General features: G+C 37.3%; 1 protein-coding gene across 2 annotated transcripts in view; it reads left to right on the top strand.

Moving 5' to 3' along the window:
• The first annotated feature begins 7,112 nt into the window (after nucleotides 1-7,112).
• LOC115763534 overlaps nucleotides 7,113-21,872 on the top strand; it is a 39,280-nt gene continuing 24,520 nt past the window's right edge. Inside the window, exons 1-2 of one of the 2 annotated variants that reach the window (XM_030706149.1) lie at nucleotides 7,113-7,210; nucleotides 18,672-19,027. In XM_030706149.1, coding sequence (XP_030562009.1) covers nucleotides 18,941-19,027 — 87 coding nt within the window. In that variant the 5' untranslated portion in view covers nucleotides 7,113-7,210; nucleotides 18,672-18,940. Of the gene's footprint in view, nucleotides 7,211-7,798; nucleotides 7,839-18,671; nucleotides 19,028-21,872 lie in introns of those variants that run through there. The other variant, XM_030706150.1, reaches the window with a different exon arrangement.

Here is a 21,872-nt window from a genome sequence, read left to right as displayed (position 1 = left end):
AAGGAAACTTTTTTAAATTTAAGGTTCTATTTTTAAAGTGATAGAGGAAACTACTTAAATTGCTGAGCGGCAAAGAAGGTTGTAATTCTTCTTTGATTGCATCGTCATTAAAATATCGTAATATCCACAAACCAAGAAAAGCGCGCAATGCAACAGCGGTTGTTAGTGGAGATGCCGAGTCGTAAGTTCAAATTAATTGCATGCATTTCGTCGGCTTAAAGCGCCAAGACCAGACATTTTGCATTTTAAATGGCAACTGGCTTTATTCGTGAAATTGGAGTCTCGGTTCTGCGAGCTTGCGGATTTTCCACTCGACATAAACTCTAGATAAAAATGTAATTTTAGCGAACTGAGCTCTTGTTTTTATACATAAGCAATTGTAAATATCCATGCTTCGCAGCTCTACAACTGCGGAATATTCCACCCTTGAATGTTCTTAGTGGTTTTGGGCAACACCCTAATGAGCATTAAAGCCTGTGGCTTGAGTTCCTCACGCTTTCTCTCTCTCTCTTCTCTTTCTACCTCCCTCTCTGGCGGTCTTCTTCTCTGTGGGTGAATGCTCTGCGTTGCATTTGCATAAATTAAAAAAGTAAAATAACCGAAATTGTCACAGTGGATGGTTAAAACAAAAAACCATTTAAAAGTAAACAATAATTTAAAAGGACTCTACTAGCAGATATCCTATACCTTATTAATATATTAGACAAAATATATAATGACAAAATATGACTCGCTTCCTAACATCTTGTTAGAAGGAATAATCAGTTTTTACAATTTAAAAGTGGGTCACCATTTTATAGCATAGAAATCAGAAAATTATCAATTAAACTGGTGTACCATGCTTTAGCAAATGGCTGCCATCAGTATAGCTATCATTCTAGTTGGTCATCATTTGCAACTAAGTCCAACAGTTTCAAATAAAAATAAATAAATAAAAATAAATGGCTTCCAAATCGCGGCATGTTTTATACAAGCCTTATAATTTTGCTAGTGCCTACAGGGTATAATTGAGTGGCAGGCAACATTCGCATATTATGCTTTAATTTAATTGGTTTGGATTTGCAATGAAATTAAATTTGGTTGATGCTGAGCGTTAATTTGGCTTTTTGTGATATATTTTTGTTTTCTTGGCCACAAGCTCATTTTTGACTTCGACACACACGCACATATACATAGATAATCTGCTGACAATCAATTTGGTGTACAACAAATGCCCAATGTTTGCTTTTGAGTTTTTGATTAGTTTTTTATTGATTTACCGTGTCTCCTAACATCGGTTGAATTCAATTTCAGTATGGGTATACTCTGAGCACGCCGACATTAATCTGCCGAGAGTTTTTTTCTTGCTCAACTCTTATTTCTGTTTGTCTATCTCATTCTGCACGATTTAATGCGGCGTATACGCAATATCTGACGGGGCACAGCCCACCACTGAACAGACGTAGGCATAGAATTCGTCGAAGCTGCAGGAGCGGAAGCACTAAAGCAAACATCAAAATAAACAGCACACTTAATCGTATATAAATGTTTATATTTACCCCGCAGGCAGGGCATCGGCATAGTTTTATGTCTCAATCGAAACGTTTGCGAGAACCAAATAAAAATAATCAGCGAGTCAATACTACACCAATAGGCAGTAGGCAGCCTAGGCACGGTTCAAAGAGATACCCCAGCAAACATCCATGGCCAGAATACGGAAGAAATGCTTAAATCGCATACACACTTACCGATGAAGTTGTTGCTGTTGTGCTTTTATGGCGGCGATATGATCTGGTGATTAAGAGGTTAGTTCCATAAAAGTCAGCGGGCGTGCGGGCGTTCAGAAAAGCATCAATGGAATTGTGAATATGCGATACGATTAAGTTTGACTAAGTAAAAAATGTATGGAGAGACCGACAGAAATTACCGCTTGTGCTCAGCGTGCAAATTTATGGTCTTAACTGTGGGGAAATGCCACCTACTGCTCATTAAGAGGTATGTCATTGTTTCGAATTTTTTGTCTCAATTTGAACGTAAGTTCAACTTTTTAATTTAATTTAATTTAAATTGAGTTTATAAAACAGACGAAAGGGCATGCTGATATTGATTTGGAACACGTTTTATTTGAACGACTTTTTATACCCTGAACCCATTAAAAATGGGTATAAGGGTATATTGCATTTGTGCAAAATCCCAATGTATGTAACAGGCAGAAGGAAGCATCTCCGACCCCATAAAGTATATATATTCTTGATCAGCATCAATAGCCGAGTCGATCTAGCCATGTCCGTCTGTCTGTCCGTCCGTCCGTATGTATGAACGCAAGGATCTCAGAACATTATAAGAGCTATAGACTTGAAATTTTAGATGTAGATGCTCCTAGTTCCCGCGCAGATCGAGTTTGTTTCCGATAATCGATAACTTACTCCGTTTCCAAGCAATCGATAAAAATCGATATCGATATCCTGTTTTTTGGGCAACTTTGGTAAATAATAAGAGCTAGAGTCACCTAACTTGACACATAAGTAGCTTCTAAAATAGAATATATATATGCATTTGATGTTGGAAGAAGAAAATGGAGCTCCCGACTAGAACCTCTTACTTGTTTAATATTATGGTCATGCAAATGGCTTGGGTATGCAAAGTAAGTATATTGATTTAGATAAAACTACCTATTTATATGGCTTGAATAAATCCATTGGAGAGAGCTCGATTGGGACAGTACTTCGTTAAGCATAATTTAATGAATCTCACTTGTGATACTCCAAAAAAGGTGGACTTTGCAAGCAAAACGTTTTTTGGCCAACAACTTTTTTTTTTAATGAATGCCATATGATAGTAGGGATTCGCACGAATTCAAAAAGGTATAACATTTCAAAAACAGGATATATTTACCCGAGAGCTAAAAAAAAAATCGTCAAAAAAATTTTTTTTTTTAACTTATATATGATTATTGTATTGAATCAAAAAATAGCATACATTTTTATTACAAAACCGTTAACTTAGGTGGTATCTCGCCAATCCTGGTTGGCTTCTCAGGCTTTATCGTGGACAAACGTCAAAGCCGTCTTCTTTGAGTAAGGCTGCACCGTCACGTAGGTCGTTGGTGGGCTCTGGGGCTGCTCCTGTGTCGTGGTTGGAGGAGGTCTCCAAAGGATATTTTCTTGAGCCTTCTGACTACACACCTCTCAGCGAGGTCTCTTGTATGGGTTGGCGAATGCTTGGACTCTGAGATTACTTGGCCGAGATAGTCTAAAAAAATCAATAAAAAAGGTTGATTATACCAACGAAACATTTTTTGGTCAACAACTTTTTCTAACCCATCAATTTTGAATTTTTGAATGCCATATGATAGAAGGGATCCGTATGAATAACTCCGCGCGGAGATTTGACGTTCCAAAACGACATAGCTCCGCGCGGAGATATGACGTTCCAAAACGACATAACTCCGCGCGGAGATATGACTTTACAAAACGACATAAATCCGCGCGGAGATATGACGTTCCAAAACGACATCAGAACCTATAAGAGCTAGAGACTTGAAATTTTAGATGTAGGTCCTCCTAGTGCCTGCGCAGATCGAGTTTGCTTCCGATAATCGATAACTTGCTCCGTTTCCAAGCAATCGATAAAAATCTATATCGATATCCTGTTTTTTGGGCAATTTTGGTAAATAATAAGAGCTAGAGTCACCAAACTTGACATATAGCTTCTAAAATAGAATATATATATGCATTTAATGTTGGAAGAAGAGGGTTCAGGGTATCCCCTAGTCGGGAGCTCTCGACTTGAGCCTCTTACTTGTTATTGGATTATAATGCAGCATATGCCTGACGAATGAATACTCTCACCCATTTGTTGAGATTCCTTAGTACGTATGCTCATTTGAATGATTTATAGGTATGTACTATGTTTATTTACTAAAACTTGTATTTTTTCTTACATTAATCTAGGTGTGCCTTGCGGCTTTTCATGCGTGTGTGTGTAATATAGTTGCTAGTAATGTTTTCTGCTTTTAAAAACTATCTACCATCAAAATTCTGAGCATTGAGGCGACACTTTGACACGTTAAAGCAAAAAGTTGCATTCAAGGCACAACAGTGATAACACAGAAGGTTGGCGGCATGGGGAGTGCAATTTGGTTTAATAAACCCACAGCACACAAATCCCTTTGCTACCCTGGCTGCCTGCAGTGCACAGCTGGAGCCAGACAGACAGTCGCCAGTCGGGAGTTGGGGGAGGCGTAGGAGGGACAACAGCTGGAGCAGTGCATGTGCCCTGGCTGTGGTCTAATTTGGGACTTGTTTGCCTAAGATCTAAGCACAATAAATCCAGCTTTGTGTTATAACTTTTGTTGGTATGCAAAAAAATTGTCAGCACAACACAAACTGAGACCACATGATAAAACCAGCAGCCGGAGCTTGCCCGATTTCAATGGCTGCAATAACAAGCAGGGATACAAGCTCGAAAATACATTTTCGGATGGTCAGCTCACGGTTCGAGCTCCCTATCTTAATGTTCGGTTCGTAAACCTGCTTTTCTACATTCGTAAATCTGCCCTTACGTTCAAGCCACAAGGCTTGCCATCTGCTTGTATGAGACAATGTAATCTTAATTTATAATTGCCTGTTCTTCTCAAAATATTTCAAGCTTAATTTATTTTCAAACACATAATGGCTCGATTCGCATTTTAGTTTAACTGTTTTCTACTTTCGGATAAAGCCCGGTTCGAGCCGGGAATAGCCATTTATTTTTACTATGAACCTAACCCTAAACCAAATCAGCCAGCCTTGATTACAAGTGCAACACTATGTTGTGCAGCCAAACAGCAGCCCCGCGTTGCAATTTAAAATGGGGAAAGCTGTAAGGGAACCCACAGGAATATGAGAGTGCTAGCATACTTGCGGTTTGTTTTGGGCTGCCCCAAAACAGCTCATGTGTGTATGTGACTGTAAGTGTGTGCTTGTGTGTGTGTTGATTGTGGTGTGTGTATTGTGCGGTGTAGCTACAGCAACACCAGCAGCATCATCAGCAGCATCATCAGCAGCAGTAGCAGCAGCAGCAGTCCGTGCAAACACTTGACTTTCATATATATTCGCTCTCTTATTTGCCTTGCCATTTGTTGGAGCAAATTTTCTTGATTGCCTTGGCATTGGCATTGGCATTTGCCTGTGTTCTGCTTATGCGTTGTCATCTTTCTCTTCTATGTTTTCTTCCCTTTTTATACCCTTGCAGAGGGTATTATAATTTTGTCGTACAATGTGTTACGCATAGAAGGAGACATCTCCGATCCCATAAAATATATATATTCTGGATCAGCATCAACAGCCGAGTCGCTATAGCCATGTCCGTCTGTCTGTTTCTATACGAACCTGTCCCTCAGTTTTAAAGCTATTTTTATAAAACATTGCAGAAGTATCTCTTTCTGTTGCACGCAGCACAAATGTCAAAACCAGCCGGATCGGACGACTATATCATATAGCTGCCATAGGAACGATCGGTCGAAAATGAAGTTGTTGTATGAAAAACATTGTGTTTTTCAAGATATCTTGACCAAACTCGGCAAATTTTAGTTTTACTATACTCATATATATGCAAAATCCTATTAAGATCGGACCACTATATCATATAGCTGCCATAGGAACGATTGGTCGATCGGATCCCTACTGGCATTCAAACAAGTTACAAATCGATCTGTTCACAAAAGTTGTTGACCAAAAACCGATTCGTTTGTAAAGTACACCTTTTTGATGATTTTTTGAGTACATCGCCCAAATAATGTCCGATTACATCACGTTTTGTCTACTTATTGAACGACAACTTTTTTTAATATATTAAATTTTATTTATTTCAGGTAAAAACAGTTACAACTTGACAAAAGGGAGGACAGAAAGAAAAAGCTGGAAAAGACCAGACAAAGCTTACTTGGATAATACCCGCTAAGTATAGATACATAAAATAAAATCTAAGTATTCAAAAGCTGTAAAACATACATTTGCTTAAAAACCTTTATAAATAATAATTGAGCAACGAAAATACGATGTTATGAAACAAAATAAAAAAAATAAATAAATTCTGATGTTTTTTTGTACGGAATTTTTTGGGTATTTAAGGTGAATAATTCGAAAGAATTCCACGCGGGGATATGACTTTGAAAACGATGTAACGCTTGACGTTGATCATGACGAAATTATGTCTTTTTGAAGCGAAAATCAGACTTTTCTTGTTTCTGTTTTCTAACGACATAATTCCACCGTTGTCCACATTCCACTGCTACCCTACGCTAAACACACTAAACATACACATAGATACACGCAACACATAACTGCTAACGTCCAGAGAAATTATTTAATTATTGCCCAATAAGGGGCAGATATTAAATAAAATAAATAAATAATTATGTTAAAAAAATATTAAGATCGGACCACTATATCATATAGCTGCCATAGGAACGATCGGTCGAAAACTAGGTTTTTGATTAAAAACCTTTTTTGTTTATCAAGATATCTTTCCCAAACTCGGCATTTACTATTTTCCCTGTGCTTCTTAGATACGGGCAAAGCACTATAAGCATTATGAAAAGGTTGGGTCTGCAAGGGTATTAGATCTTCGGCATGCCGAAGATAGCCTTTCTTTCTCATTTTTGGCTGGTTTTCCTTCGTTTCTCCTGCCCGTGACAGTGATTTTGACATTTCACGCGCATTTATTTCTTTGCATGTTATTTTTTATATTTTTACCAAAAAGGTCAACATTTATTTTCACGACGGGTTATGGGTCCCTTTGCATATACATTGCCAGAGGCATGTCCTAAATTGTCTGCCTAATATCTACGTCTAGGACACGCGCTGGCCAGTTGCTCCCCAGCGACACATTTTTGCTTAAGTAAATTGAATCGCAGCGTCAGATTCTCTGACCCCAAGAACCGAATTTCACTCAAAATAATTATGAATGAATCGCCAGCCCAGCTGTTGCTGTGACTGTTAAACGACTGTAAAGCGTCTGTTAACTCTGCGCACTCAGCTAACATCACTCGGCACAGCCTCTGACAGCTGAGTGTGTGCGTTTGCGTGTGTATGTGTGTGCCTGTCTGCCTTCTGTTTCTCAGTCGAACCGCGGACGTTGAGTCGAGAGAACACGCGACGCGCATGTTTCTGCGACGCCAAGCCAAAACACGAGGCAGACTAGGCGTATACGCGTTGTTTTCAACATTCCGTGCTAAGTAAATAAAATGGTTGGTTCTCGCATTTAGCCACAAACGATCTAATCAGCTTTATTATGACAGACAATTTATTTGTTGATTTGATTGAAAATCAAAACGAAAAATTACAAAAATTGAAAACAAATTATTGCTTGCTTAGGAGAGAACCCCAGACATAGAAGAGATTTTAGTGAATCAAAAAAAAAAAAAAAAAATAATAATAATAATAATAAGAAAAAACAACAAACATGTAAGAAAATGAAAATTGAAGGCTTTGAAGTATATTTGACTATAACAAAGTTTGTTTATAAATAAAATTCGAGCAATAAAGCAAAAAATTACTATTTATTTATGTTAACACTCAGACTCTAAACATGTATAAAAAAAAAGTAATATAAGTATCATAAACAAAAATAAAATAATTTCAAATTTCAATAAAAAAAAATTTCAAATTTAAACAGTTAATAAATAAATAAATATTAGACGTCAATCACAAAAAAAAACGTATCAAATATTAAATTTGACTTTATTTATATTTAATTAAATACAAGCATAAAGTGAAACAAACTTAAATGTGAATAAAATAAACAAATGTAAAATCAAGTACAATTTTTATGAATGCCATTAAGTAAAACGCCGCTTTCCAAAGTCACAATTTGAGGTGATTGCATTAGATCAGCGTATTTTTAAGGCCCCCATCGCACACCCGTTATCCACCTCAGCCACGTGAAATCCATATTGATGGGCGCTCGCGTTCCTCAGCTGCCTCCTTCCGCTGCTGTCAACGTCGCTTCCTGTCCTTTGGGGTGGCACTCGGTTCTTTGTTTGATTTGCATACTGCTACCTGTCTGAGCCTGAAGTTGCGGCACACTCACAAGTGAACACAAAGAAAAAAATAAACTGGCAACAAAACGTGATAAAATAAGCGGAAAAATAGCTGACAAGAACTCGCGCGCACCCCACACAACAAAATAAGAAAAAAAAAAAAGGAAAAGAAAACATAAACAAAAAAGAGAAATAAAAACATTTGCCATACAGAACAAAGGAAATTATCTGACCAGTGGCCTGGGGCGCAACTCTGCGCTGCCTCTGCTTCTGCAATTGCCTTTACCTTTGTCAGATCCTCTGCCTCTGCCTCTGCCACTGCCACTGTCACTGCCGCAGAGGCGCCTGGGACAAGTGACAGTTTTGTTTGTTTACGGCCAGGGGCTGGGCCAGGGGGTAGGCGCTATGGGCGTAGAGGGCTGGTAGCCTAATTTGACCAGTTCTTTTATTGCTTGCCCATGGTACATGGCGTTATTATTTTGCGGCTCTGTTTACACGCACTTTTAACGTGTGTTTATTCGGGCGTAACATAAACTAATTGAGGCATTCACTTGACTCACTCGCTCTACGCGGCGTATGCGCAATCTGAAAACAGCTTCAGGCAAGTCACGTTTACACACTCACACGCGCACACATGCACCCTTATATGCAATTGCAGCAAAAGAAATTTTTAAGAATCAGCAAATCAAAAATTTGTGATTGTGTAGACGACGACCAAATACGCTTCCATACTATAATAATTTAAAATAATGTTATCCAAGCAATTTCTAGTTTCCCAGATCTTTCATACAAATGAACGGGCAAACATGGCTCGATCAACTCGGAGTTGCTCCTTTTTGCCTGTTACACATATTTGTACGATAAAAATAGACTTTTTTTCAACTATTTTCAAAAATTTTTTTTGTAAAAGCGAATAGTCTTAAAGCAGTCTGCTTGGTTTATGAAGAACCAAATGATTTTTTCTATGACAACAAGCAGCAAAAAACATGTGTATCAAATTCCGAATAAAAAAAGAAATTTAATAAGAAAATACGTCAACATTTCAGTGCGGTCGATGGGTAAGGCAAAAGAGTTTTTCTATTATAATTTTTAACATTTTTCCACTAAAGAATTGATTTTGTTATACAATTTAACAAATGTCTTTCAAAGTATGCTTGGAAAATGGAATTGTTGTCTTTAGTTAAAGTGAGCACCTTTCATAAAACAAATATTCTCCCATACTCCCTTCTCTCATTTTATTTTTTTAATATTATGTCACCATTCCCAAATATCTATCAAATCAATTTTGAAACTTGGCTTTTGAGGCCAATCTTAGTAACTGTAAAATTCAGATACAACAAATTTAGAATGTTAGCTCTCGTGAACAAAAAATTATAATTTTTCAATTCCCCCTATTCCCTTTACATATTTTTAAGCTACCTTCTGAACTGTATACACACACATTTTAATGTCGTAGTTATGACCTTAATTTCATGAAGATCGGACAACAAATATAGAAGTAATTCAAAATTTAATATCCAATAGTAGAAGCAACAGCCTTGCCATTGCTTAACTTGTGCAGTTCGTCGGACATGAGTTAGTGTGTTGTGCACAAATGGAATGCACATTGGACTATATTTTATGATTTGAAGCGTGGTGCTATAAACATTATTATTATATGACTGAGGTGCACAAGGGATTTTGTAGTCGACTACAGCGATCTTACTCGTTTTATTTTTGATAATTTGTGCTATTTGAATAGCTGTAACTATCCGATGTCCGATTCGGCCGAAACTTTCTTAGAGATATATTTATTTCCTGATACAGTTGGTTACCTTATCCACTTAGATTGCTTCAAATCCGCGTGTTACATGTTTTGCAATAGCAAATTAATCTGCAAGGATATAAAAATAACCGTATACCAACCCCTTGTCATTTGGCAGTTGTAGTCATCGTCGTCATCGTCAAAGTTCTGAATGGTAACCATCAAGTCTGTTTTTGAGGTAGTCATCATCCTAGCCGCCAGTTGAGTGAATGGCCTCTGGCCTGATGGAGAGGGTCGGCTTGTTTACTTTCTGTGTGTTTTAATGAAATGCAAATGCAAACAAACCCGTCACAAAGTTGCGGCCTTGCGCTCACATGTATTCGCACAGGATACCAACATTATTTTTGCAGTTGTTGTGGCACTTAGCAAAAGTAAAATCTTTGTTTATTTTTGTGTTTGTCTATGATTTGTCAGGGTTCTCACACAGCGGCCATAATTGCAAAATGAAATTTTATAATTTGCCAATTACACGCATAAGTCGGCCTTGAGAATTGGGACTGCAGCCTGCCCATTAAATTTGTATTTATCATCATTTGATTTCGCTTATTTGGGGCTACGAGTGCTGATGAATGCCTTGCATGTGACTGGAAATGTACTAAACGCGTTTTCTTTATCCTGGCCCATAAATAAATTGGCTAAATTTTACTTTATGACAGGTGCCCTGCGAGGCATTTGCAGCTGCTGCGTCCTCAAGTCGCCCCAAGGAGTTGACTTGACGGCGAGGCCATAAAGCAGATTTGTGCATAATTTCAAAAACGTTTTGCGATTTGCCAGCAGCCCGCTTAAGCTTAAAGTTATTGCAATGCATTAAAGTCTAAATACGAGAGCTGAGTTTCTTTTCAGGGTTTTCACTTGCATAAATAAAGCAAAATATGTCGTTGAGTGGCAACTGGAACCTACTCGTATTAGGGCTAAGCTGAAGCTTGTCAAGTTAATGGCACGTTTCATACTTAAGTGGAAAATGTGCTTACATTCTCTACATACACGGCAAATTCCATAAAAGGTAGCTTATCAGAGTTCAGAAAAATGAAACTCTTTTTGCATTGATACAGCTTGATGTTTTCCATTTTGTAAGTGTGCAAGTTTTTACCTAATGAGAGTAAAAATCGTTTTTTTAGTCAGGTCTCCTAAACATAAAAGGGCTTTAATTTGATTCACAGCTCAAACCATTTTCCTAGCTATAGACAAGTTCTGCGAAACTGCGTTTCCACATCCTTGACTGAAGTTTTGATGAAGCCTTGACTTGTATATTGAATTATTCAATAGAAAACAATTGCTTGGTAAATTGAAAATCTTAAATATCAATGCAATATAAGCAATTAATTGATACCATTTGATCTCTACTTTATATTGGCAATTGAAAATAATAATTCAATTAAAGTTTGTTCGGGTTACGGCTCTGCTGTTCTTCGGACATCCGCTTTGTCGTTTCACAGTAAAAATTAAATTGGCACTCCATTTTCCAACACGTTTGCTTGAAAATTGATTTGCAGCAATGATTATGAACTTGTGACCAAAGAACAATAAAAGTTCGCGAATTATTCAAGTATGGGGAAATGAAATCTTTAACAGATTTGTTTGTCCACATTCACTTTGTGAGCAAGATATGTAAAGACTCACTAAGCTTCGCTAGTTTCAATTAAAAGTAAGAAAATAAACTTTTACTTAACAAAAACGCCCAACTCTACAACTAATTAAAGTCAATTTGTCACTTTTCTCTTTTGCTCTCTTCTGTTCACAACGGCTATTTTGACTAAGTATAAATGTCGGTCGGCATTACCCTATTTATTCTTGCCTCAAATTGTTACCACACATTCAGGAATTTATGAGTTTGTAACAAGCCAAGGACACCGAACCCTTTGGCAACATGCCGTTCAACTTGACATACTCTAATTCTGAGTAAACCCAAACTGAATAAGTTGCAAATTTGTTTGTGAATGTCCAAAATAAATAAGTTTCTCTTCGGCTACTCTATACTTTGGCTTTGGTTGGGAGAGCGCAATTCTTGAGTTTAATTAAACACAAGTTTATGTCATAAACTCTTAAGCTACTAAAGCTGCTTTTAATGACAGTTCGGCAACTGGTTGTATAATGTCTTCAACTTCAAACTGTTCAGATATAATAAAACTGAAACTTTAGCAAAACCAAAGCCAAAAGCTTCTTAAAGTAAACGTGTACTTGTATTTTGTTCATTGATTTATGTTGATTTCTTTGATTATATTTTGTGGCTTTCCTTCATTTCGGTTGGTTTATTGTGTCGCCTGCCGCTTTTCATTAATTTATTGCAGCCAAGGGCAACTGATTTCACTTTAATTCAATTTATTTGCCGATACATCGAACACCACCAACAACAACAACAATCGTCATCAAAATAAACACAATACGCTTGTGAGCTAATCGACAGCTAAACACCCTGTATAATGTAATTGCCTGCATCTGTCTGTTAATCGGTGAATAAATAGAAATTAATTGAGAGATAGTTTTTAAAGTAATTTTTGGGGTCGTTCCCTAAAATTATATACATAGAAAGAAATTCAAAAATCCTTCAACTGTTACAAAAATATTTGTATTTGAATATATAATTATATATACTTTATTTTTTCTAATCGCTTTCAGTTTTGGCTTCTGGGTGAAGAAAAACTCGTTAGACTATATACCACATTTAAAATTATCCTATCCTCCATGGTCACTAATACTTTAACCTGTATTAAAACTAAACTTTTCAGTTACTTATTTCAATTAATATCTCTCTCCCTCTTTCCTTTCCTTCTAATAACCAGCTTTTCTACAGGGTATATCAAACACAAAAACAACTTGTATTTGTTTCATGTCCTCGATTGCGATGTGATTGGCGTTCGTTGAGAACTGCCAAGGGCAGTGTTTGGGCCGAAGTCACTTAAATGCTTATCTGCCGAGTTCCATCGGGTAAACCATACCAAATCAAAGCTGAGTGTGCCTTCCTTTTGGGCCGAGTGTGCCTGTTGTGGGTGTGTGTATGTGAGTGCGTCGCAGTGTCGAGGCACTCGTTTGAAATGTATGCACAACAAATTCATTATAATTTTGCCTTCCTATACTTTGTGGCTTTGATCCGTGCGTGTCAAGACATACTCCCCACGAATTTTCTCTTCAACGCATGTGCTGTTGTTGTTGTTATTTTTCCAATGGCAACTAAGGCACGCGTGCAACACACACATACACAAACATGTACAAGCGCACAGGTTCTAAATGAAATCAGTTTAAATGTGCCCCAATGTGTCGTTTTTGGATTATGATTACGAACAGTTCTCATTGCCGTCGAGCCACAGAAACCCAACACGAGAATCGTGTGTGTTTGAGTGTGCGTGTTTTGGTATGTGTATAAATGAGATGCCCAAGGTACTGAAAAAATATGCCTTTTTCGCACACAATGTGCCCCATGGTCATGGCAATACATTTTTTTTTGCAAAAAATTGCTTTCCGTTTAAAGCACACCCTCTTGCAAAAAAAAAAACTAAGTAAATAACTCCATTGCCTGCTCATGTGTGTAAACACTTGCGTGTTTGAGTTGTGAGTAGGTGGATGTTTGTGTGGCTGAATGAATGAGTGAGTGGGTAAGTGGTGTAGCCATTATACATATGCCTTGGCATTTTTATGACACTTTAAGCCTACATTGAGAAATGCCCTAACACACACACGAACACACACATGCACAAAAAAGGGAAACTCTCAAGTGCGCCCCGAGTGGCCAGGTTGCTGATGAGCTGCCCGGCAGGTGGTACAACAAAAAGCCTAAATTACTCTATATTGGCCGAGCTATATAAGCAAAGAACTCATACAATTTGAAAATAAATATTTACCTTAAACTAATATATACAAAAATTAACAATACATATTTAATTTATTCAATTAATGAACAGTTAGGTAATTAATGATATTAATTTAGATTTGGATGGCTGAAAAGAATATACATAAATTAGTATCGAATCTTATACTACACATAGGAAACAAACATATATTTTCATAGCTCAACTCTCCTGAGTTGAGGTTGAAGTTGAAGTTAGAAATTCCTAACTCATAACCCAGTGAAATTTCCGTGCACTCACAACCTTGACAACCTTCTCTCAAGCGCCTATTATAATTTTTAACCCAAAGCTCGCCTCAATATTGTTACTAAAGGTCTATTATTGATACTGAGTAGGTATTAAGGTAGATTTGTGCCAGGTTGAAAAATAATTCAAGCGCCGCAGGCAGATGCAACGCTTAAGCTTTATCATAAATAACAAGCTCAAGTCTTGCTCAGCACCTGGCTGCCATCTTTAACGCCATTTTGTTTTGTTGTTTGGGGCGCGCGCAATTCCGTTTCCGCTGCGGCTATTGTTGCACTGGGAGCGCGAAGCGCGCGTCACAAGTCGCAGGGCGTCTGATTTATGAGTCGCTTTTTATTTCACCGTCAAAATAAATATCAAAAAGCAACAAATTGCGGCCATGCCGCACGAACTTGAGCTGCCTCCTCGCTGCCTAAAGTTCTTGTCGCAGTTAGCGCAAGGCCGCAACACCTTACACGCGCCCAGCTGGGGCCTGCCAAGGTGTCCTGTCCAACCTCCCTCCCCGCTTGCTTCAATTGGCCTCTGGCTTTTGTGTGCATAAATTTTGAAATTGTTTGCCCCCTTTTTGTTGTCGTTGCCGCTGCTGTCGTATTGCGCGTTGCACACTTTTTGGCTACAGTGTCCTCGGCTTAATAAAGTCGCCTACTTAACGCAAACGACAATGAAACGACATTCTATGCGTTTATATATTTATACGTGTGAGTGTGTGCCTGCTGGGTGCTTGGCCGCGATGAGGTGAGCATTGGCTGGCTAGGGGCTTAGAGCCATGTGTCACACATCCGTATCCGGTGTTGGCATTGGCATTAGGCCACCTCTCAGACGTTTGCAATTTCCGAGACGGCATGCGACTATTTTAATGTCTATGTATTTTATTTCACTCACTCTGCACTTTTGTGTCGCCTATTGTCCAGTTTCTTATTCTTTTGTAATTCAGCTTGCCTTTGATTCGTCGTTTCATATTTTACTGCGTGTAGCCTTACACAGTGCAAAAACGTTAAACGCGTTGCTTTCAAAGCGTCTCAAGTTCCATTTGAGCAACTTGTTTAAGTCAACCCAGTAAGATTACAGCGTCAGTTAAAGTAGTATTGTAGTATTTTTAAATAATTGTTTCGTTTGGTATCGGCTTGATTATCAAACGAAATAAATAGATATGTCATTAAAACAGAGTGAGCAAACTAGAGAGAAAAAGTTCATGAATGAAGGAATTAGGGTAATATTTAAAATAATAGCCAAGCAGACTTTTTTCCCATCGTGTTTCCGGTAATATAATCGATTGATTTTATTCTCGTTTATAAATAAGAAGAAGTAATGATCGTTCTAATCAATTCATTATTGAGATTTTTTCGATCAACCATTCTACCAAAAAATATTTGCGTCAAGTATTGGGCATCCATGTTAAAAGAGTATATAACTACATGTCTAAAATATATATTCAAAGCCCCCAACTTTAATTTCAAATTGAAACAAGTTAAGTGTAAATTATTTTAGTTAGTACATAACGAATGTTAAGAAGGGTTTTTATTAAGCTTGCATTTTTTAAAATTAATTTTATATTGAAGAAATGGCATCATTTTTAATTCTCCTAATATTTATTTGACGGTTCTTAGCCACATAGGTGCCCTGCAGACAACCCATACACACAAGTTATTGGGAGATATAGTTCTGCCAAGTTAAAAGGCCCTAATAAACTTTTTCCCCAGATACAAACCCATTTTTATGAAGTGATAATAAGTACGTTGTTGTAAACTCAGACATAAAAAATAAAATCTCAACATGGCAAATGTTTGAGTTAATCGCAAATTTGTTCAAATTATTTAAATAACGCAGCCGCTGAACCATTGAGTGCGGGTTTACGAGTGAGCGTCTATGTGCGCACCTTCACATTTACATTCACACACTTAAACATGAATAGTTAATTCAAATTAGGCCAATTGGGAGCCACAGTCGTACCTGTTCTTGTGTCTCTTTTATACACCCATTACTTGTAAAAGTTGACACAATGGGCAATATATAGTTGTGTAGAGGACACTGAATCTGCACAACTCTAAAAAGTATTATATATTATACTTTTAATTTTCATGATTAGTCGAGGCATCTGTCAGCCCATAGGAGCTTGGCTTGTAAGTACCTGATTTTGCATAATATACAGATATTTTGTCATTGGTTCGTTTTAGATATATCTGAAAACATCTGAGCACTCATGTCTGTTTTGCGTACGCAGTATTTTTTAGTCGTGAACCTTGTTCGTTAGGTAATCTTACTTGTTTTGTAACAAGGCTAATGAGTTTCTGGCAAGTGCGTCTTAAATTGGTTTGATTCAGGTCCTGGTTCTGACTTTATCCGAGACTCACGCTTTAGCATGGCAAAGGGATTTTTCTAGCTGGTTGTTGTGACTGGGTTTTCCGAGTACTTTGCACAATTGTGGCACTTTGTTGTGCGCGTACTTCACATATGAAAAAGCCCCCTAGGCTTATGCTTGACTTTGGCTGCCTTCGCTGACAAGTCACAGACAAAGCTGTGCGGTTGTAAGTTTTATAAGAAAATTTGCGTATGCGAAACAAATTGTTTTGAGTGTGCTACTTAAATGGCTGCTACTCTTTACAATAAAATGAAATTAAAACAAAAAACAGCAGATAGTAGACAGTTGTAGGTGATTAAAGAGCGAGTGGTGGCTTTATAATATTCGCATTAATATTTCATAAGTACTAAGAGCGATACATTTAAATATTTAATTATATTGCGAAGCCTTTTAATGGCCGTCGTGGCACTTTACAGGCGCCGTTTAATCCTTTCGCGGCATATTTTCCAACGCAATGGGAGTTAATGAGGCACATTTTCATTTCCATTTACATTTCCATGCGAAGCACGCACCGCGCAGACATTAAACCTGAAAGCCCCTGCCCGGATATGAGATGCTAAACCAACTTTCTTATCAGTCAAAGTTTATCCGTTAATCAGCTTTAGGATGCTATCGTGAGGACAAGCAAACTACAAAAAAAAAACAGCAAACAAATAGTTTGTGTAACAATTTGAATTTTAAATAGTAATAATAACAATAATAACAATAATAACAATACTAACATTATTAGTAAATGAATTGTAGTTTATTTAAATCGGGTCAAGTTTTATAACTTCTCAGTTCTATTTTCGTAGATGTCAAACGAGTTAAAAACCAACCACTTCAACTGTTTACTATTTGTAATTCTATCTTTCTGAAAGGAACTCTGAAAATACAAACAATGAGGTACAAAACATGAGGTATTACCATGAATTATTGGTTTACTACTGCCATTTCCGAGCACTCTATTGCATTTGCCTTCTAACCACAAATCTGGATGCTGCTGTGGTATTTTAAAAGGGCATGCTCGTTTTGTTATTAAACGCGAAGAAATTATATATACGAATATGATATATAATCGGGTAGGACATAAATTTTATAATGAATCTTAATTATGCTAAAGTCAAAAGATATCCGTAACCATCTATGTTAGATCGTCAAATTAATATATCGAAATGTCTCAGGTCTTTAAAGGATGCTATTTGTCATAAGAAAAAATGTCTGGTTATAAAAGTCTTATATATTATATCAGTATCTTAGTGTGATTAATATTTTTTGATAAGCTTAGTTTAAAAATAAAAGTTTCAATTATAATGCAGTTAAAACAACGCTTGCACTTGCAATAAATAATACAAAATTAATTAGAGATAAATATATGTCCCAAAAGGTTTCTAACAATTTGAACATTTAAAATTTAAAAGTCTTTATTTACAATTTTTATTCTGTTTGGAATTCAACTAGCCAAAATATACAAGAAAAACTGCTTTATTTAAAAATTCACGAACCCTTTCCCAAGTATATTACTCACTCTCTATAATTAGTTAAAAGTATAATTAGCTGGTATAATTGAAAAGGCACCCGTCCGGAAAACGGGTGTCCAGCAAACCAATTTCGGCCGCACGGTATATTATATTATATATTTAAAAGCATACGACCTTTGCGTGTTGTTAAACCAAATCCTTTTAATATCAGAAGCTTGCACTACTGCAATCATGCAACTGAAGCTAACTTTTTCTATTTCAAATTTGTTTTAAGTTTAATACTTTATTACTTAAGTTGAATAATAATATTCAATACAAGAGTATTCAATCCTCGCCAATCCTTAGATACGTATGTTCTCTTGTCTTTTTATTGTACTTTTATTGTACTACATGCAAACAAGCGCGTTGGGTCTGGGATAACGGAAGGTCAGACAGATGCCAGTTAGCTACCACTTAGATATAGACAACAGAGCGGGGAAGTACCTTTTATAGGGCAGAATTTAATTTCATTTAGCCTGACTGAGCCTCGACCCTTGCTGCTGACTGCTTGTTTATTTATGCTCGCCACAAGGCCGCAAGGCCACAATGCAACGCAGTTCATAGTTAAGTCTGAAACTGGCTTCTCGTCGCGGTGCAGTCATGTTAAGGCTGGCAACTGGCAATTTCGCCACTCAAAGCCAAATAAAGTGTTCGCGCCCCAACTCAGCCCCCAAAATGCGACAAAAGCGGTTGGCAACTGTCGCTTCCGGTACGCGAAAAGTGACGGCCCGAAAATTCCCGCCGTGATTCGCAAATTTGCAAATAAAAATCTGTCGAACAAAAAATCAACTGCACGCAATGTGACGTGCCGGATAACGCCCCCCGTGGCACCTGCGGCAGCAAAGAGGCGTGTCGGTGCATTCAGGTGTCGCGTGTTTGAGTTCTCAATTTTATTTCAATCTCTTTTGTTCGTCCCCTACAGGTGGATTAAAATTCATGCTATGGGATTTGAATTATGAGACGTTAAGTGCAACTAGCTGCAATTTGTGTGATCGCTTCCGTGCCCCATACCCCGTTGCACTACCTGTGCCTCGATGCCGTAGCTGCAACTGAAGCTGAGCTCGTTACCACATCCGTATCCGGCCGCCGGTGTTGCACTTGATGGATTGTTCAATTTAGCCGGCGCCCGGCATATCAAATCACAATATCCAACACACCGAGACTTATGTGCGTTCCGTTGAATGCAACAACATGTTGACGACACACCACCTGCATCATTTGCATCATCATCGCGGCAGCACAGCGGTCGAATTGGATAAGGTTACCAATTTGAACACGGTAAGTTTTTCATTATAGATATATCACCATTAATCGCAATGTTTTCATAATCGTTTTCAAACCGAAATCAGTTCTTTGGGTTTGTCCAACGTTCGGCTTACCGTCCGTTCGTCCGCCCATCCGGCCGCCCGTCCGTATAACCACAAAAAGAGCGTGGACAAATCGAAAAAATTTAAGCTTTTACAGGCCTAGAGTGATCAAAGTGGAATTCATAAGCTCAATAAAATATTCAACTTGCATTTATTTTCATTAGTACATTAATATTCATATACATTTTTAACTCGGAAAATTGATGTCTGCTTATAAATGTTGGGCATAAGTATTATGCTGACAGTTGTCAATATATTGTGTATTATTTTTTCATGCTGATGGCAACAATATTTGTCATATCTTGTTTTTCTAATATTCAAATTAAATAAAAACTTTTCCAGGGAAGAGCCTTGTTCAAAACAGTAAATCAGACCAGCTTTTTTTGCAAATGAGATGAATAGCAACTTCTGAGACCCTTGGTAAAGCAGATGCTTCGAGTATAATTATAAAGAAACTCAGCGAAACAAAAATGTTTCTTTCAAAAACACATTCGAATGGTTCTGCAGATTAACTATTCTGGAATAAATACTGTGAAAAAATCGCATATGCTTTGATAACATATATAAATGTTATATTTTCTAAGGAAATTTGCGATTATCTAATTTTAATCAAGATTAAGTAAGCTTCCAATACAAAATTCATTTATATTAATTTACTGGGTCTTCATAAAGTTAGTATTACTGTTAGTCGAGCTTAGTACTGTAAACGATGCAATGTTCCAAATAGAATTCCATTATTTTTTTTTTTAATTTGAAATTATCTTTAGTGCACAGAGTAAAATGAATTCCAAATCAATTTCAAAATAAATCCTCTTAATGGTTTCAATGCTGTTGGCGACATTTTAAGCTGCCCGCGCCTTAGCTTATGCAACATTAATTTGAAGATCCGTTAACAGTGGCAGCGGAAATGCATTTTCAGCAGCTTCTCGCAGCGCAGCGACTTGCTGAAAGCTGATTGCAGCGGCCTTCAATTAAACTTGGCAGTTGCAATAAAGTCAAAGAAAAAGCAACTTGAAATCAGCGCGGCAACTAATTTGCAATCTTCGCTGTTGCAGCATCAGCTGTGAGCATCCGCCTTCAGCAAAATAAAAAAAATATCATTAAAGAAAAAGAAAAACAAACCTTAAAAGGAAATAACGTGTCTCTGCGGTACGCCGAATATTAAATACCTTTTAAAAAGAAATATGTTTACGTTAGGTAGAAGATATCCTTCAAACAGAAAATTGTTGCAAATAATTTAAGACCGGTTCTTCCATTAGAATTATATTTATTATACAGTTTGATCTTGATAAGACTTGTTGATCCGAGAATCTTATTCCCATGTGCGCTGCATATTATAATCTGCCGATATTCATAAGATTTGGCTCATATTTTCGACCAATTACTCCCATGGCAGCTATATGGTATAGTGGTAAGATCGGATCTGATTAAGAATACATGTACTATATAGGGCGGGAATATTTTATTCTTTGAGTTACAGGATTAATGACAAAATTATAATATCCTCTTCAGAGGTATAACAAGATAATAAAAAAGCTTTCCACATGTGACAGCAGCTGACAAAAAAACAAACATAGTAAGAAGATTTTATTAATTTACATTAAAAAAACAAAAATAAAATAAAAACTCAGCACTTGCGAAAAGTATTGCACTCGAGAGGCATACGAAAACATATTTCATTCATATATGAATTCGCTTTACCCTTCTCCGGTGTCGAGTGCGGAAATTTAATGTACAACATTTTAAGCGGGATGACTGTTGGGTAGCAAGTGAAAAATGCTGCCGGAAAATTCAGAGCGGTCCAGCGAAAAAGAAAATGTGAAACACGTTTATTGCCATTCATTATATTCTCGCGAGCTGTTGCGCAAAGTAATGAAGCACTTTTGTACAAGGCTCTGTTGTCCGCTATCCTTTTTAGAGTCTACTCCCAAACTGCCACCGCGCAGCGCCCTCCCCCATCCCTTACCGACATTTGACATGTTTTTGCTTTTGAAAGAACAGCAACGTGGCAACTGGCGAATTGACTGTGATGAGAGCCATGGCTTAAGAAAAATTGCCCGCAGCCTTCCGCCAGAGTGGAAATAATAATTTTTGTATGGCCATTGCAAATTCTCCCGATGGCTGTGTGTACCCAGCAGGGGGTGAGTGTGTGCGTGCAAAAACTACAACCAATTTTCATTAAATAAGCGCAAGTGCTCCCTCAAAAAAGCAACACCAACAACAACAACAACTGTAAAGACCACCAATACATCTTCATTACTTAACTTCAAAAATAATATATGGCATGTTTGTGTAAACATTTAACGGTCACTGTACGAAGCCCCAATTTCTGTGTGTGTGTGCGAAAAAAACTCAAAACTTATGCTTAAGTTTAGCGTCGAGCATTTGTCTGACAGCTCGTGTGCGGAAATGTTTGAAGGACAAATAAATTTGGATTGCGTATGCGGGTCGCCGTCTGGATATAAAGCCGCACAGCGGGAAGTTACAAGCGGAAAAAGGCGAGATAGTATGGATATGCATGCCTCAATTGAAATGCCCTTTCATATTCCTGACCACTAAGCAATTACATTACACATTTTGGATATATGTATCTGAAACCACATTGAGTTGAGTTTATTTATTTATTTAAATGCAACTGTTTATTTATTAACCCAAATGGGCCAATTGTATTATTTTTGGGTAATATTTTAATAACTTATTTATGTTTTATATTTTTGCCTCTCGGCGACTTGAATCCCGATTTGATGTTTACAGAA

This window comes from Drosophila novamexicana, unplaced genomic scaffold (genome assembly GCF_003285875.2).
Source record: "Drosophila novamexicana strain 15010-1031.04,08,12 unplaced genomic scaffold, DnovRS2.1 tig00000739-arrow-arrow-pilon, whole genome shotgun sequence".
NCBI lineage: Eukaryota > Metazoa > Arthropoda > Insecta > Diptera > Drosophilidae > Drosophila > Drosophila novamexicana.
This window is presented reverse-complemented; position numbering and strand designations above follow the sequence as displayed.